The sequence below is a fragment of the Clavelina lepadiformis genome, chromosome 5 (genome assembly GCF_947623445.1).
Source record: "Clavelina lepadiformis chromosome 5, kaClaLepa1.1, whole genome shotgun sequence".
Taxonomy (NCBI): Eukaryota; Metazoa; Chordata; class Ascidiacea; order Aplousobranchia; family Clavelinidae; genus Clavelina; species Clavelina lepadiformis.
In genome coordinates, this window is record NC_135244.1 from 3,616,423 (window position 1) to 3,632,980 (window position 16,558).

The window sequence follows — 16,558 nt, forward strand, 5'->3', positions numbered from 1 at the left end:
ATATCGGCGAAGGTCCAAGAAAACCTGTTTATTTAAGAAGCATCCCAAATTTAAGGCGTTTGTGGATTGACTAAAAAAACAACCGTCCGCACTTGAATGACTATGACAAAACAAAGCCATCTGTTTAGTTGCCACGTCGCTAATGTTTGAAATAAATCTATTTAGAAGGTTACCTCAGTTTATTTTGGGAATTTAATATTTTTGCCACAACCTCCATTAGTATTGCTTGGGCCAAGGTATATTGTTATTTCAGGAGAGGGTTAGGATGCGCAGGCGGTGTGTTACGCCATTAGATTTTATCTAAAAACCCTTTATCTGTGCACGCTGCTGCAGGGTTATCCCTTCTACGCATGGCCTAAACCTGAAGAAAATTGTCGGAATACCGACTACAGTTCTTAGAACCAAGGTTACAACCTTTGAAGAACATTCCGCGTTGGTTTGCAACTTCGAAAAAATGCCATTTAAAGATATAGGTGGTTTTTATCCGCCTTTAAAAAGAAGTTGGCTATAACTTGACAAACTGCCTCATAGTTGACCAACGGTGTAAACTAAACCGCATAACTCAAATAAGCTTCGTTTTGTGGCTAGTTTATTAAATATAGGTATGACTCGTATGAAGAAAACAGAAAACCTATCACTTGGGTTATTATTGGAAATGCAATGCTGGCGGATAAGTTTCGCACTATTTTTGCACCGTCAAAAATGTGAAATAACACCATGTTATTTTCTTTCATTGCGTTGTTGACATGACGCATTGTTCTTGTCATCTGCGGCAATTTCCTCCAGTTTTATTTTGATTATTGTGACGTCACAATTATTTGTATTGTCCTTATTGCGTAGCTCATCTAAATTTTTTATAAAAAATCTCGGGTTAGAGGTTCTTTTACCTGGCCTTTAGTTTGGGTTGGGCACAGATTTTATACTACTGTATAGATCTTACGTGTTTTAACTTATGAAGACCTGAACTTAATTTACAACAAGTTTCACCATGCTAAAGACAAACTAACCATGTTGCTAGTTTCGCAGATAACGAAATTGGAGTTTATTCAACTTTAAATGTAGTCAAATACAATTAAAATAACCGTGAAAAACAACCGAGTGTGCTCCTAACAAACAAAAAAGTTTCTAAAATTTGGTTTAGCAACCCGCAAAAGAGTTGCTTATCTTTCCAAAGAAGCCGCTATATACAATACATAATATTTTATGAAAAATCAATGCATTTCACCATAACTCCGTTAGAAGGTTTAGGTCACGCAAACTTTTGTTAAATTGGTTGATCTTAACTATATAGGGTTCGATTAAAGTTAGATATAGATCAGATATTAGGGGACTATGCTTTAAAAATTTAAGTTAGGTTAACGAGAAACCGTGAAAATAGTTTTCAACATACGACTTTTTCTCGTGAAAAAACGACAGCCCATAATATTTGATAGTGAAAGTTCTGGACGTCTATTTTTTGAATTTATTAGCCTTGAGGTACTAATTCTATTTTTGTCAGTAACTTTACCAGGCGATATTTTGGTCTTGCAAGGTGAAGTACTTGCAAGCAAGAGTTGTAGGAATATTTGAAGTTTTAACGACACCGCACTTAAAACAATTCGTGTTTTGTTAGCACCATGACAATTTTAAGTAGCAATTGTCGTTTGTTATACGTAATAATATGCTCAATGACCGACTTGCAGCACTGGAGTATTCCCAGATACATAGGCTAAATTCAGCGGCACCAAAAAAACGCCTGACACTGAGTCGCAGGCAATTAGATTGGAAGACATCGAATCTATCAGTCTCAATAAAGTAGATACAACTTAATACAACAAGACAACTGCTTAACACTGTATATATCGTAGCTCATCAGAAGAGACTACCCCAAGTCGTCCCTCGGTTATATCTACGATATAAGTATATGATATGTGTGCGTTCCCTTTTACGCCTTAACTAAAACTGCATACAATGTAGGTTATTTTAATTTAAAAATAAGTCGCAATAATGAGCTGATATACTTTGTATGGCCATCGCTGACGTTAGGTTTGGTCGTTGCTATTAATAATTTAATTCAAAGCTTATAATAGCCGTATGTGAGCCAGAATGTTACTCATTAACTTGACCTTTTCATTTCAGGTGATTGAGATTACATCAAACAGATAGCTTGTTGCTATTTACTTGTGCATAAACAACACTTTTTTCGCTCTTCAACTCTTATAACAAGCCATTCTCTGCTGTCTATGCTTACATCTGTCCACCCTAAGCATGGCGGTACGAGTGGTAATATTGCCTGCTGGCATACGAACTTCCGTAGCCTCGCAATGAGTTGGCAAATTTGTTACGACCGCAGACAACTATCAATATCAGCATGTTGTACAACACAAACTACACTTAGCCCAACGTTAGGACACAAAAGCTTTTATGAGACTCCGTAAGCAACTGAACTAACGAGAAGCGATTGTGCATCGTCATTCCTTTATTTTTTATAAAAGAGCGCAGGGCTCGAAACTTGTGGCAACCACTTCCTTCAGCATGCGTAACCACGAGCCAGATACGTGAGCTATGCGTTGACTCAACGATGGCAGAATTAGTGACAACTATAATACCGCAAACTAATTACTACTATATACGATTAGTCATTGTTTTCTTTGTCTGATTGTGAATGTGGTTTATAAATTTTAGTATAGCGAATTAAATATAACTTTAGTTGTGTAGTATGCGAATGTCGATTATAGCTAATTCAGAACATGACATACTGCAAAATATTCAAAAATTAGCTGACGAAGCAAGCGTCTTTACCCTTTCATGTTGTACTTTCTGGTAAACCTTCTGGTATTTCCGGGAATAGCATCCTGTTGTGCATGAATAGCATCTGCCATGACGATGCAAAAATTTATTTGCCCGCAGCCATTCATTATTTGCGCATCGATTTCGCTTTAGCTAATATCGAAGCCAAAATGATTAGCACTTTTGCGGCATCGAATCGTCAGCTGAAAGATGCCTTGTAAGCTGACCACATTATTATCTGATTATTATCACTTTCAACTTCAAACTGTAAGTATAGGTTTCTATTAAAACACTCCTAAAAATGAGCAACATTTTGAAAGAGATAATACTGAGGGGAGAAATTTTAGTTTCTTTCTTTTAATTCCGGAGACTGTCATATAATTATCTAAAATGAATGCACGTGATTTTCAACGATTTTATGATGGTCTTTTTAAGGTTTCACTGAATACAAAGGAAAAAAACGGAAAATCAAGGTTGTAATGAGTCTGAAATTACGTCAAATGCTGTAGCAATAACACCAGCAGATCTGTTATAAGTTGGTAGGACTTGCCTCGGTCGCCACCTCAAAGAGAACAGAAAAATCGGCTACGAGACCTAACTTGCAAACAACGCATTATTATGCACAGGCAAAAGAACTTAAAAATTCTCTATTTCTGTGAAAGCTGCGCATTTGAGGAATAAAGAACGCAAGCCGAAAGGACTTTTTGGATTGCTGTACGATAGTGTGGTGTTCATTATTTTAACTTATCAAGGTGCATCATTAAAGAAATACGAGATCTTCGATTGTCTTGCTTTTGCTAAAGACTTGTCCATTTTGTAGGATCGGTATAGGCTAAGTCAGGGGCGGGCAACTTCTTCGGTCGGCGGGCCTGATATGAGAAAATGAAGTACTTGGCGGGCCGGATTCCTGAATCGATACATTAATTGTGTATCGTGGCCGCAGGCCACGTTATCATGTAAGACCGGAAACTGTCTGCGGGCCGCTCAAAATCCCGTCGCGGGCCGGACCCGGCCCGCGGGCCGTATGTTGCCCACCCCTGGGCTAAGTGAAAAAACTTATCGATTCGATAATGTTGTAAATTGTAACGCACAATAGGGGTATGTTACGTCAGCAAAGGTGGTAGGCGGCCGGGCAAAACAACTGTAGTGTTGTCATAGCAGATTAAAAGTCAGCAATAAACATTAATCACGCTGTCAAAGTTTTTTGAAGCTCACCACTTACGCGAAATATTCCGCTCAGCATTAACAAAACTGTTGGCCACTTAGACGAATAGACGACTTACGCGAAAACGAATGATCCAACTTGATAATACAGAAAACGATTAGGGTCTCAGCCGGGAACAAGCGATTTGCGGCGAAATATGTTAAACGTTTACATATGATGTAAGAAAGTTTGTTAACTTCCCAAAAACTACGTCACCAATGTCGGTTTGGAGTCCTTATTGTTTTCTTGCATGCTTTAATCTTTATTCCTACATTGCATCCTTGATCCTTATTCTTTAGCAATGGCGTATATATGAAAAAGGCTTAGGCTTACTACCCACAATATAACAAGAATTTTGTCGGCAAAAGGCCTATCTATAAAGAAGGGCAGTTCCGCAGCACAATAGTATTGAATTACTCATTACTGTGGCCCGACGCTTTTATTTAAAAGTACCGAATTACCTTGTTGAAGCAATTTTAGTCGAAACTGTACTGGAGTTATAGGTACTTTTAATGTGACTATTTTATGGCTTCGAGAACTGTGGTTTTAAAAGTTTATATTTGATTAAACTTCAATGCCAACTTTCAACGCTCGCTTTCTTAATCAATGGTTAATAACGTACAGTAGTAAGGAATGACGTCATGTTTGTCTTGACCTGTAAAAACTCGTATATAGACGTTTAATTAACCAGATTCAATTAATATATGTTCCAAATGTTTAAGATGAACGCCGGGAATTTACAGTAAAAATTCAAAATGCCGTTTCCATCCTTTTGGCTATTAATGTCAGCATTAATCATGTGAAAAATTTAGCTGTGCTCGTGTGAAGCTGAACATTTGAGACTTCACGGTTTTTCGCTGTGCGTCGATTTTTTGGGGGCATCTTTTCACGGTGTTGTAATCATAGCGTTTTCCTTGTCGACTCTGTAGCCGAGTGGTTCGAGCGCTGGCCTCGCAACAATTGCGGCTTGCTTTCCGCCGGCGCCACACCGTCGTACACCTTGGGCAAGGCTTTAACGACACTTACTCCTGTTTAGTGGACCTGGTGGACAATTTCAAATTCGTGCAATACGATATAAAAAATCTAAAAGCCAAAATAAAAAATACGAACATTTCGTATATTTAAAAAAACAAACTCAGCATCGATCGATCATGTCCGGACGTGGTAAAGGAGGAAAAGGTCTTGGAAAATGAAGGAATGAAGAAGTAAAGAACCTCGACAGAAAAGGTGAAGAATGGCTGTGACTCTCACCTATGCAGAGAGACTGAAAAGACAATGGAATAACGACGTGGCTGCTGACTACTGCAACCACAGAGAAGTAACAATCCAATTGGTCAATGACAGCAAACGAGAAGACATCTACAGGCTGCTGAAAGAAATCAAGATACCGATTCAATACATCGAAGGCATCATACAGAAACCAGGGAATACGGTAAATATTACTGTAGATAGAAAGAACAATGCAATGAAACTTGCAGACCTACTACGTAAAAGGCCGGAAGTAAAATCTGCCATCGCTCACGGAGATGAACGAATAGACCTCACGATCCGGTGGGTACCTATCGACTACCCACAGAAACACCTCGACGAAATCCTCGCAGACTATGAGATCCAAGGCCCAGCACAATTGGGCATTGATAAATACGGCATCAAAGACGGAAGAAGAATTTATAAAGTAAACAAGGAAACGATGGAACGACATCAACTTCCATCGTACCTGTACCTGGGAAAGATCAGATGCGCAGTAAGTTATAATGGACAAATTCAAACATGCTCTTTTTGCACAGAACAAGGGCACAAATTTAGAGACTGCCCAAAGAGAATGCGGGTTGGCAACAGCGATGCGGACAAACAGGATGTATCGATGACGACTACTCGGAATGTGGAATCAGAAGAGGAGGGACCAGCACCACCCCCCAGCGAAAGTAAAAAAGTGTTTTCTGCCCTGGCAGGAACAATCAAACTACTACGAGAAAAGAGCACCAAGGATACGGAGAAGAGCCGAACGGGAGCGGAGCCCCCACTGGAAGAAAGCCCGGAGCTGGACCCCGATGAGCGAGCCTCGGAACGACCCTTGGAGCGAGACCAAAGTGAGAGCCGAGGAAACAAGAGGAAGAACATAAGCGGAGACTCAGACGAACAACAAGTAGAACCCGAAGCACGAGGATTTATGGATGGACAAATTCCATACGATGCCTCCCCATTTCCAGCCAACCTAACACGCATGATCCCCTGCTCATGCGGACAGCTCACTCGAATCAGAAGAAACAAGAGCTCATCAAGAACAATTCCGAATTTTAAAGATCCGAGTTACTGTAAAGGTTGTATAGCAGCCTTTATGCGATGTGCTTGTACCTCTTTTTCGATAATACGTATCGACAACAGACTTAAGTCGTTCCAGTGCGAAGGATGTCAAATGACCTACGAACCTAATACCGAACACCTTAATGTCACTATAAATTAAAGATTGTAACATTTATGTGCTTCAACTTACGAAATGCAGTGCCTTAGAAACACTTTGTGTCTATTCCGAATATTGAAGTACTCTGTGTTTTTCCGAGATTTATACGATCGTTTTTTTTATTTATTTATTTATTCGCGTGTACATTTACTTTTAACAAGTGTGTTATGCGAATAAAACAAAAACAAAAAAAATAAAAAATGTGTGACAAATAAGGTTAGCTCGGTTACCGGGGCTCGAGCGATGAGGTATCATCGCCGGGTTTATGTCGTGCAAACACTTTTCTCAGTCCGACGATAAAGATTATTATCGTACCATACTATACCACTTTTTCGCTCTCCAAAGGAAATAGTAAAAAATGAGCTAAACGATGTGATATCGATGACGATATCTCTCTTTGCAACGTATAAAATCGCAGCTACTTCTTGTTACAATTTTTTTTCCACATATTTGCTGTTTGTAAATATTATTATGTTATTGCTCTCTATTTTATAGTTCGTATTTTTAGATGTCAGCAACTGTTTTTAACAATTTATCACAGGAAACGACTTTTAAAAGATTAAATTTAGTGTACTTTGTCCTGTAGCACCCTTGCGTTTTCTGCCATCGTAGGTATCATTTATAGCGTTGGATTGTTGGCAACAAAAATCATCATAGTAGCCTACATTAGTCTAATACGGTACAGCATAAAGATTTTCTTTGGAAAATGGTCGCAAAACGACATAAATAAGAACGGACCTATTTGAATTTTTCAGAAAAATAAGATTCATTCCTCTATACTTAAGAAGATTTATGCAAGAAAACGTTTTAGCTAGCCTACTAGACCAAGCTTCAAAGTTTAGATTGAAAAACTTATTCAGGCATAGCCCACCGCATACTGGCAAAGCTAGGCCTATAGGCCTCTACGTCTTTCTGAAATTAGCGTTCTGTAATAAGATATAGGCCTACTGATATAGGAAGCCCGAGCACCAAACATACCTTTGGCATACTCGACGGTGATGTAGCCTATGGCAGATTTTGGGGAGACATTGCATTGGCCTAGGCTATGTGCAAAGAGACGCATTTAGGCGTGGTGGCGTACATTAAAGCCTTAATTCTTTGTTTATTTGTTTATTAGAAATCACAACCAAGCAATCAACTTCGCCTGGTTTGTTTAATATAAATTAGCGTGAAGGTGTAAAGGTTGGGATTTTACGTTGATTAACTTTACATGGCAAGGTATGCCAAATAGCCTGTTGGCTCAGTAGGTTAGTACAGCGCTTAGCTTGCAATAATGTGGTCCATGTTTGACACTCAATGATGCTACTGTTAGTATTATAGTACACTTTATAGGCAAGGCATTCAGGCACTAAGCTATGGATATGGTCTATATAAAAGGGTGCAACTATTTTACCAGAAAAATTGTGCGTTCAAAGCTATTTTTACAGTTTCTTGTTAACCTAACGTAAAAGTTATAACGTGTCAACCTAAACCGATAACCTAAGTCTACATTCTAATTTAGTTTTAACTTTAATGAAGCCTTAAATAGCTAAAATCAGCTTTCTGCTCAGCCATTGTCCTAAACTAACCACTTATCTTTAACAGCAGGCTGCATGACCTACTTTTGGTGAAATAGCGCCTTCCTATAAAAAGATCAACAAACCAAATAAAAACTATGTGTATTATATGTCTATGGAAACTTGCACAAAAGTTAGAGCTCGGTAACCAGAGCTTTGGCGATGATTAGATTATTCGGATTATCCTCGAGTTTAAGTTGTGCAAAGACTTTTGTCTGTCTTATTATAAAAATTATGGCATCGTATCAGTTATGGTTTAGATCAGGGAGGCAACTGTGACAATTTTTGAAATTGGGGGGGGGGGCGATTTTATTTTTTAAGGGGGTGGAAGTCACTGTTTCCATTGTTTTCCAAGTTTTGATTTTATAATTATGTATCTATTGTTTACCACGTTATTATTGCATAACTTGCTTTGTTTCTGATTGTTCTTTCTTTTTTGTGATAATTTCAAAGCATATTGTATATCGCAAGAAGCAAAAACATTCGTACAAAAATATTAATCATAGGAGCGCTTTTGACCCAGAACTCCGTAAAGGGGGCGATTTCACAAAAAATGTTGAAGACCACTGGTTTAGATATTAAGATGATCTCGCCAAGCTGATGTTATAACGTAAAAAACTTACAATTGTGTGATTATGAGGCTACCATTTTGAATATTGTTTTTTTGTATTCTCATTCTCCAGAAGGCTTTTCTTGTTAGATTCCTACAACTATTGCAGTATTCAAGTTTCTTGTAAAGACTGTTTTTGCGTGAGAATCTTTAAATTAAACAACAAATTTTCCATAATTAACTTCTAAATATTTAACTATGGAAAAAAGAAGGCGCGAAAGCTCGCCTTTGTTAAGTGAAGGTTCACAGTCTCTGCAAAGGTGAATTCATTGTTGCTGCTGTCTTAGTTTTATATATATTTGTATTTGTCATTTTTGTTAAACTGATTAAGTCTTTTGAATACAGTATATTTATATATGTATATACAGTATTTATGTCATTAATTCAGTTTGCACATGCTTTTAGTCGAGTATTTTCAACTTCACTTGAGGTTAAAGAAAAGTAAGTTCATGTAATGTGCAGATTTATACCACTTGGTAAATTTTATGCACATTGCATGCTAAGCTGAACACATATTGCGGTGTTATTTCAACAGTCCTCACTGGAAACTATGGTAGTGCGTGTAAAGACACAAATTTTGATGTGATGGCTTGCACTGAACCCTTAATTCTTTGTTTATTTCTAATAAATTGGCATTCAAGTAACCAACTTTGCCTGGTTTGTTTATTATAAATCGTCGTGAATGTGTAAAAATTCAGTGTGCCTGTTTATGGCTCAAGTTCATGTATATGCCACACATTCCACTACGTTCAACAATCGGGTTTAATAAACTTTCTGTTATTAAAAATGGGTAATCAAAAAAGTCTTGTGATTTACACAAGATGGTAGCCGTAATTCGAAAAAGGTTTATTTAAAAATATATATATATATTCACTATGTGTCTACATTTCAACCTGTTACCTGAAAATTTTCTAACTCATACCTTCAATTTATGCTGTTAATAAAATTTAACCCTTAGTATGTTCTTGGTGCAGATATCGAACATCCGGTGTGCATTTCGACAACGCTGCATATGAAGGTGGAAGCATTTATCAAGATGACGATGATGCAACTTATGCTGGCAACGAGCCAGTTGCTCTTATGGAGAAGAAGAACCATGGCAAAAGCATAATGATTCTAGATGCTGTTCTGTTTGTGGTGGAATATCTACAGGTTACTCATATGATAAATATAAAATTCATCACTGACATCTCATTTGTATGTGGACTCACCACACTTAAAATACTTTTATTGAATGAAGTGAAGTATGAAGTTTATAGTTGTTTTCTAAGCCATTATGCTATTACCGCTACATTTAGGCTTGTTAAAGTAATAATAATGTGTTAATGTTAATATCATGATACATGTGTATACTTATTTCATCTCAATTCAGTAAAAATATTACCATATTACGCGGTGAATTTTTGTGAAAAAAGACTAAGACAGACAAAGAGGTCACACTAATTATGGGTATCAAACAGGCCGATAAAATGGTCAAGCAGTTAAGTACATCAAAATGGTAGTTTGCCGTCACTCAGCATATTTCTTTTTCAGATGTTCGCTCTGTTGCAGTCATTATCCTTGCGGTGGACCTGGCCATTCACTTGGGTTAATGCGTTTTCGTTTCTGTTCATTTTTAACTTGGATGCTTGGGAACTGAGCAAACTGGCTAGCGGATCTTATATCGAAGCAAGAGACAGATATGTACCAAGCGCCGATATCCCCATAAATTACATGTTAGTTGATAAAAACTTTGTGGTATTCTGTTGTTTACTTGTTATGTTTATTGTTATTTGATGTATGTTGTTTATTTTGCACGGTTTGCATTTTCCCTTTAGGGCAATGCTACTGTGTTGGCTGATAGCTTTGCTTGCTTTCGGTTTTGCTTACTTCTCCACGCATTGGGTTTTTACACATCATCTGAAAACAAGGGCACTCACTATTCTTACAGCTGTGTTCATTATTTCTGCTCAAGTGAGTCAATCAGTAGAGATTTCAATTTTTCTATTCATATTTTTATAACTTTGTTATTTGTTGTAAAACAGAAACTTTTGTGGCAAGTTATGTGGTAACTTATGGTCTGCCATTAGTAAAATCATTAAGTGTCCAGCACACCTTTCCATTTCTATTTTACTGTTTTTATGGTCATTCTGCAGGTTTTGGCTCTTCCAATCGGGGTTCAGATAGGGAAGTTATTCTGGTGTCGGCCGACTGACAACGTACTTGACGTTGACAATGGGCTTATCTGTTGGAGTCTCGAACATTGTGTTTATATTGTCTTGGCAGTCTTGGTCGCTGCAGTCGTGTTTATTGTTTATCCTGTCTGGCTGGCTCGAAAAGTTAATCAAGAGGTGATGAATTAACTGACTGTGAAATTAATCGAGATGATCATGACGATAGCTGCAGTTATCAATCTCACTGTGGCCACCTATTTATTTTCATGCATTGTTTCAGGTTATCACAAAGAACATGCGTAAGCACGAAGCTTACCTCAAGTTAAAACATTGCGAGCAAATCTATCAGCTTGACTCATCCTGGAGCGAACGATCATTTTTTACTTTTGCATCTTTTCGAAGATTCTGGGTTTTTCATCGACCAGCCAATCACTTGATTAAGTTTCTCATAGTTTGCCTCTATGCTGCCTTGTTTAATGCCAGGTAATGGTCGTGTTTTTGTTCAGAACGATGGAATTATTTAACTGTTGATTGATTAATTATATTTGATCTACTGGTAATGATATTTCTTATTTTCAGGCTTGTTCAGATTTGTCTGATACTTGCAATATTTACACTTCAAATATTGGTCTGTCTGGTTCAATTTTCATATCGTGTAAGTAACTGATAAATGTGAATTTAAACTTAGTAAACGGCTGAGGTAACTATTGGTGGTGAAACGGTATTGATTACTTTTTAAGACAGAAGGCCAACTAGAAGTTTTCTTGAAATTTTTTCAGGTGACCAGTTTTAATTTTCCCCATCTTTGGTCGCTTCTCTGTCTCTGGTCTTGCGCTGTAATTGGGACAATGAAGAACATTCCTGGGATCCAAAGTGTATTTCTACTACCTAGCTACGTGCAGGTTGAACTTTGTAACAAATTCAAATTTCCTTGAGACAACTTATATCCGTGGTTTTACGCATAAATGAGTTTTCTTTTTGCTCCATGTCTACCTCACTTGAATGGTTATTGTACAGGGCGAGCTGATATTGATAAACGCTGGTTGGTTGATTGGGATGCTCTTGTGGTTTTCATACTTCCTTGCTCGACTGCTTGGAGTTTTTTACCCGAACAGACCACTTTGGCCAAGTCTGCTCGATCACGGGAAAGAGAAACTCAATGTAAACACGGAAAGGTGCGAGTGTAATATGACTGTAAACGAACAACAACTTTCAAGTAACGTACTCAGCATCTAATACCTACCGCGTGTAAATAAAATAGTTTTCCAATGACCTAAATTTTACAAGCACACCAGCATTGCGGTTTTACTATTACTATTACTTATTACTATTTTCTGTGACACCACATCTTTTATTCATATAGGTACATGGTGGCGTGTATTAACGGTCGAAAAGCAATCAAGAAAGCAAATTCAGTCCCAGCTCTGCTTGCTCCAGTACAAGAACTCGCTCATCACATTAAAGTTCTGAATGCCTTAGCCTGTGAGGCAGAGTAAGAAATTAAGTGAATTTTGTTTAAAGATTTTCTGATGTGTTCCCAGGTTTTTGTCTCCTGTTAATTTCGTGCAGCATTATGAAGGCACAGTGTTTGAGTATGTGGAGTGGATCTTTCGAATTTTAATGTTGTTCTTATGCAAGGAAATGTGAAATGTGTTTTTGTTTCATGGTGCATTATAAGTTGCATGACAAGACGTATACGTCAGATATTTAAACTGGTTAATTCAAATTTTATAGATTTATTCGTGATCCATTGCAATCGTCATTGAGAGACACCCTGGATGACGTCATTCAACTTCACAACACTCTAACTCCGGTGTCTATATTCACCGAATCATTGAAGACATACGTTCAAACAACAATTAACAAACTGATCGAGGTCTATATTCAAGTTGATGAATTGATGTCAATATGAATGCTGCCATGTTGTTATCGTTGTAATTACAAACAATTTTTGGGTAAGTCGTTTTAATCGTGTTCTTTTTTCCAGGTTCTTCCCGCGTTTTCAAAGCGCCTCCAGCAACGAGAGTTTGATATGATCCTCGCACGTCCGGTGAGGAGGAGGATGTTGCTGAAGATGTTTGCCATTTCCTGCTTCGTTCGAGCTGGAAGAGAGGAACGTCCACACGAACACGGAGTAAGGAAACTGTGGAGTGCTCCTGCTCTTCCAGATGGTGTTTTCGATGAAGGTTTCCATGAGGATGAAAGTGTCATTGCCCTGGATAACATTGGTGAGGAGTACGTTAGAGGCTCCAGCTGTTTTAGCTGGGGTTGTTTTGGACATTGCAGGAAAATTACCTCTCACCTAATAGACAGAGAATTAAAATAAAATAATTTTAAATATTTTCAATAATATAAAAAACAAGAGTTATTCAAAAAAGGTGTTATAAAAAATGTTATTTTTCAGAGATCACAGCACGGCAGGGAAGGTTTACTCCTTCTGGAAACAGGTGCTTAACCGTTGGATTAATTACATGTTAGTTTTACGTTCTCCTTGATGAACTACGTCAGCATATTATCTTCGGCATTTGTTTTTTGTTTAGAGCTGCTGTCGGAAGAGAAGTTGGCACCGCCTCTTTCGTCACAACTCAGGACGAGAGCTTTGCATAAGATTTCGCTTCCACAATTTGCACTTCTCGTGTTAGCATTGCCACTGATTTTTTTGCACTCGTACAAAAGTAGCAGTCTTTAGTGTTCATATTTTTTTTACTTCATCTGTAACGTCAGATGCACATTTTTCGCGTCAGATGTATTTAGTTTTGTATATACTTTATGTGCATTTATACCCACTGTAAGAATAGCTGCGACACTGTAAAGTTTGTTTTTACGCACGTATTTTGTACCGCTTATGTAAGGTCATCACCGTCAATCACTTAATAAACTTCATCCAGCACTATGATCCCCTCTTGGATTGTTTCTCATTTCACGAATGAATTACTGCGACCTGTATTGAGGTAAGCTCGCAATGGTCTAAAAATGGAGCCCTTGGTCTGAGTGTAGTGGCGAGACAGAGCAATTTTGCGCAAAGTGGATACTAAAATTTTAGGTGTATAGCCAGGGTTGCCATACCGTCCTTATTTCTAAGATTTGTCCTTATTTTGGAGGTCTGTGTCTCAGAAAATATTTTTTCCTCATTTCTAAGAAATGTCCTTGTTTTCACTTGCGTCCTTATTTTTGTCTTATTTTTAGAGCAGAGCATCCTATTTCAGGCATTTCGACTCCTTTAGTATACTATTTTGTACGAAAGAGATTTTGTATTTTGTACCAAAAATAAAAACATGCAAATAGTGTCTCGTTTTTTTAGGAACATTGATAGCCTTCATCACTTGTGCACCGTTTAAGGTAGTATTCTTCTTTCGTTTCCTAGTCGTCCTTATTTTTGAGTACAGACCGATGGCAACCCTATGTATAGCCTACTCAACCGGTTGCTGCTGGGCTAGCTGGTGACAAACAAAACGATAGGACACTTTCAGAGGGAATACTGGCAATACACCAACATCTTGGTAATAACTTTTTTATGTACTTGCAACGCAACTTTTCGTGTACAGTGGACCTGGTGAACAGTTCTAAATTCGGGAAATACTGGAAATCAAAAAAAAAAACACAATAAAAAAATGTGTGACAATCGAAACTTGCGCTAAGGCCAACTCGGGAACTGGGGCTCGAGCGACGAGAAATCACCGCCGGGTTTAAGTCGTTCAAATACTTTCCTCAGCTCGAAAATAAAGACTATCATACCATATAAACCAGCTGTTATATATCTTTTACTATTTATATTGTTTAGTTCATTTCGATATTTAAAGTTATATCGGCGACAAGAGAAATGAGTAAACACTATCTGCATAGCGAAAAAGGCCCACACATACAATGGCGATGAACGGAAAGTCTGTACATTTTTAATGAGGGTTAAAATTGTTTTGGAAGTTGAAAATCTACTGTTTCATGCGTTGAATCATTTTCAGACTGGCCTCACTCCTCTTAATACATCGACTTATCAGTTCCGGATTGTTCAGTTCGTTAATATCTTTGTAGGTTTTTATAGCGAGCTGGAAATACTGTTCGGCCTCCTCCATTCTTGACATGCAGGCATAGGTGTAAGCCAGGTTATTACGAAGCAAGCCTACAACCAGGTGTTGATTATATTCAGCACCGAAACATTTATGCATCGCAGAAAGAGCTTCCTTTAAAACCTTCTCTCGCCCTTCGTGGTCGCCAACGATCAAGTGGCAGTATTCTATGCTGTGAACACAACAGGTTGCACTTTTGCATCGATCTGCCTTCGATGCGCCATCTACCGAGAAAACCATTTCTTTCATCTCGTAAATCATCGGAATCACTTGATCTCGGATAATAGACCCAAGACGTGAATCGGCTTTAAGTAAATTTATGACTAAACCTTGCATGCATTCAACACAGGACTCTATACCCATGACCGCAATCACTGGGCTGGGCGAAGCTGAGTAGAAGAAAGCGGCTACGTAATAGAACGTCATCGAATTGAATAGAGCTTCAGGCTTTCTGCTGAGCTGCCAGGCAAATGCTTGAATTTCTTCAGGGGTTGTCGTGATGCTTGTTCTGATCAATTCAATCAGTTCTTGACGTGTTTTCGCAGCGTTTTGCGTTTGCTCTGTGAATAGAAGCATTTTGTGAAGTTCCACCAGTAGCTCACCTCTGTACGCTGGACCAAGAACATATTTTTCGAAAACAACTTGGTACGCTCGCTTGAAGTCGCCTTTCTTTTTGAAAGACTCGTACAAGTTGTAGGAGTCGTTGAATTCTGACAAAGATGTAATACTATTTCACTGTTTTGTTAAGGTAAATAAAAAAGGCTATGTCAAATTATTACTTTTGGAGGTAAAAGCTTCAGTAAGATTCACTTTTTGAAGTGGTGATGACATTTGTTTTAGGATGTCTTTATCGCCTGCATCACATTAAATGAACTTCAATGTTTAGTAGTAGGCTATCTTATGAAGGATTCTAATTCACAAAGCAAGCTTAACATCAGCAAATATTACACTCTAAGTTGTCATTAAGAAACTTACTTGGGCGAGTGAATGCTGTGGCGTTGGAGGCCGAACTTTCTCGACTGTGATGTTCGATATGTTCTACGTATTGAACAAAACATTGCATCTTCATAAATTCAATTAGATTTAAAAGAAAGTAAAACTCATAGCATTCATGCAGTGCTCGGTTAAAGAGCTGAATCAGCTGCTTTCGTTCCAACATGTGATGATCGAGTTAGTTTGTTGGATCTCCGAGGCCAGCGGTAAGTTAGCCTATTACCTATTAATTATTTATCAAAGTTACTTGCAAAAAAAATGTAAACAGTATATTCGGAAAAAAAGTTCTGAAAACACTTACCTGCATGTTGTACATGCATGCCAATAGTTCTGCAAAAACAGCAAGAGCAGCTGTTACGTTTTTTTTTGCAAGAAATTTCTTGCTGATCGTTACATACTTTGACTTATGTATATCTTGATAATAATATCCAAATAAAGAACAATGGTTACATAATGATCAATCCTTACTGCTGTAACCATTCAAAAACAGCGTACAGGCCTATTTTACGATGCAAAATAACTGTTAATAGCCTACCTTTGGTCTTGTTTATTTACTGTTAAGTTAACTTGCAGCTGAACGGGTTCTTCTCCACTTGCCATTGCTTAGTTATAACTATATCTCAGTAATGATCATAGATTTGTCAACAGCAGTATGTGTACTGCTTTGTTTTGCAAACTCATGGTTATATACAATATACGCTTGTGGAAAATACTTGCTGAAGTAGCGAAATAAAACTTCCTCATAATC

At 37.9% G+C, this 16,558-nt stretch overlaps 2 protein-coding genes across 6 annotated transcripts; one reads left to right on the forward strand and one right to left on the reverse strand.

Annotated features, from left to right (window-relative positions):
* The first annotated feature begins 8,677 nt into the window (after positions 1 to 8,677).
* Positions 8,678 to 13,649, forward strand: LOC143461099 (uncharacterized). The gene is made up of 14 exons (XM_076958874.1): positions 8,678 to 8,860; positions 9,575 to 9,752; positions 10,134 to 10,315; positions 10,418 to 10,553; positions 10,736 to 10,930; positions 11,034 to 11,236; positions 11,333 to 11,408; positions 11,533 to 11,655; positions 11,771 to 11,928; positions 12,117 to 12,245; positions 12,488 to 12,629; positions 12,741 to 12,981; positions 13,158 to 13,200; positions 13,294 to 13,649. The coding sequence occupies exons 1-14, from the start codon at positions 8,799 to 8,801 to the stop codon at positions 13,358 to 13,360; spliced, it is 1,935 nt and encodes a 644-aa protein (XP_076814989.1). The 5' UTR covers positions 8,678 to 8,798; the 3' UTR covers positions 13,361 to 13,649.
* Positions 13,650 to 14,266: 617 nt separating this feature from the next.
* LOC143459683 (uncharacterized) lies at positions 14,267 to 16,498 on the reverse strand. 5 transcript variants are annotated; one of them, XM_076956915.1, is made up of 6 exons: positions 16,346 to 16,498; positions 16,112 to 16,140; positions 15,793 to 15,855; positions 15,597 to 15,671; positions 15,483 to 15,527; positions 14,268 to 15,377 (listed from the first exon to the last, which is right to left on the reverse strand). In XM_076956915.1, the coding sequence occupies exons 1-6, from the start codon at positions 16,408 to 16,410 to the stop codon at positions 14,683 to 14,685; spliced, it is 972 nt and encodes a 323-aa protein (XP_076813030.1). In that variant the 5' UTR covers positions 16,411 to 16,498; the 3' UTR covers positions 14,268 to 14,682. The 5 variants fall into 5 exon arrangements, with proteins under 5 accessions (XP_076813032.1, XP_076813030.1, XP_076813031.1 ...); XM_076956917.1 differs by lacking the exon at positions 15,597 to 15,671 and having other exon boundaries at positions 14,267 to 15,377; XM_076956916.1 differs by lacking the exon at positions 15,483 to 15,527.
* Between the last annotated feature and the right edge of the window lie 60 nt (positions 16,499 to 16,558).

Coding starts and splice junctions, on each gene's coding strand:
- LOC143461099 (XM_076958874.1), top strand. CDS start 8,799: ATGGAAAAAAGAAGGCGCGAAAGCTCGCCTTTGTTAAGTGAAGGTTCA. Junction 10,554..10,735: donor TGTTCATTATTTCTGCTCAA/GTGAGTCAATCA, acceptor GTCATTCTGCAG/GTTTTGGCTCTTCCAATCGG. Junction 11,929..12,116: donor CTCAATGTAAACACGGAAAG/GTGCGAGTGTAA, acceptor TTATTCATATAG/GTACATGGTGGCGTGTATTA.
- LOC143459683 (XM_076956913.1), bottom strand. CDS start 16,410: ATGGCAAGTGGAGAAGAACCCGTTCAGCTGCAAGTTAACTTAACAGTA. Junction 16,141..16,345: donor GTAAATAAACAAGACCAAAG/GTAGGCTATTAA, acceptor CTGTTTTTGCAG/AACTATTGGCATGCATGTAC. Junction 15,672..15,792: donor CACAGCATTCACTCGCCCAA/GTAAGTTTCTTA, acceptor AATGTGATGCAG/GCGATAAAGACATCCTAAAA.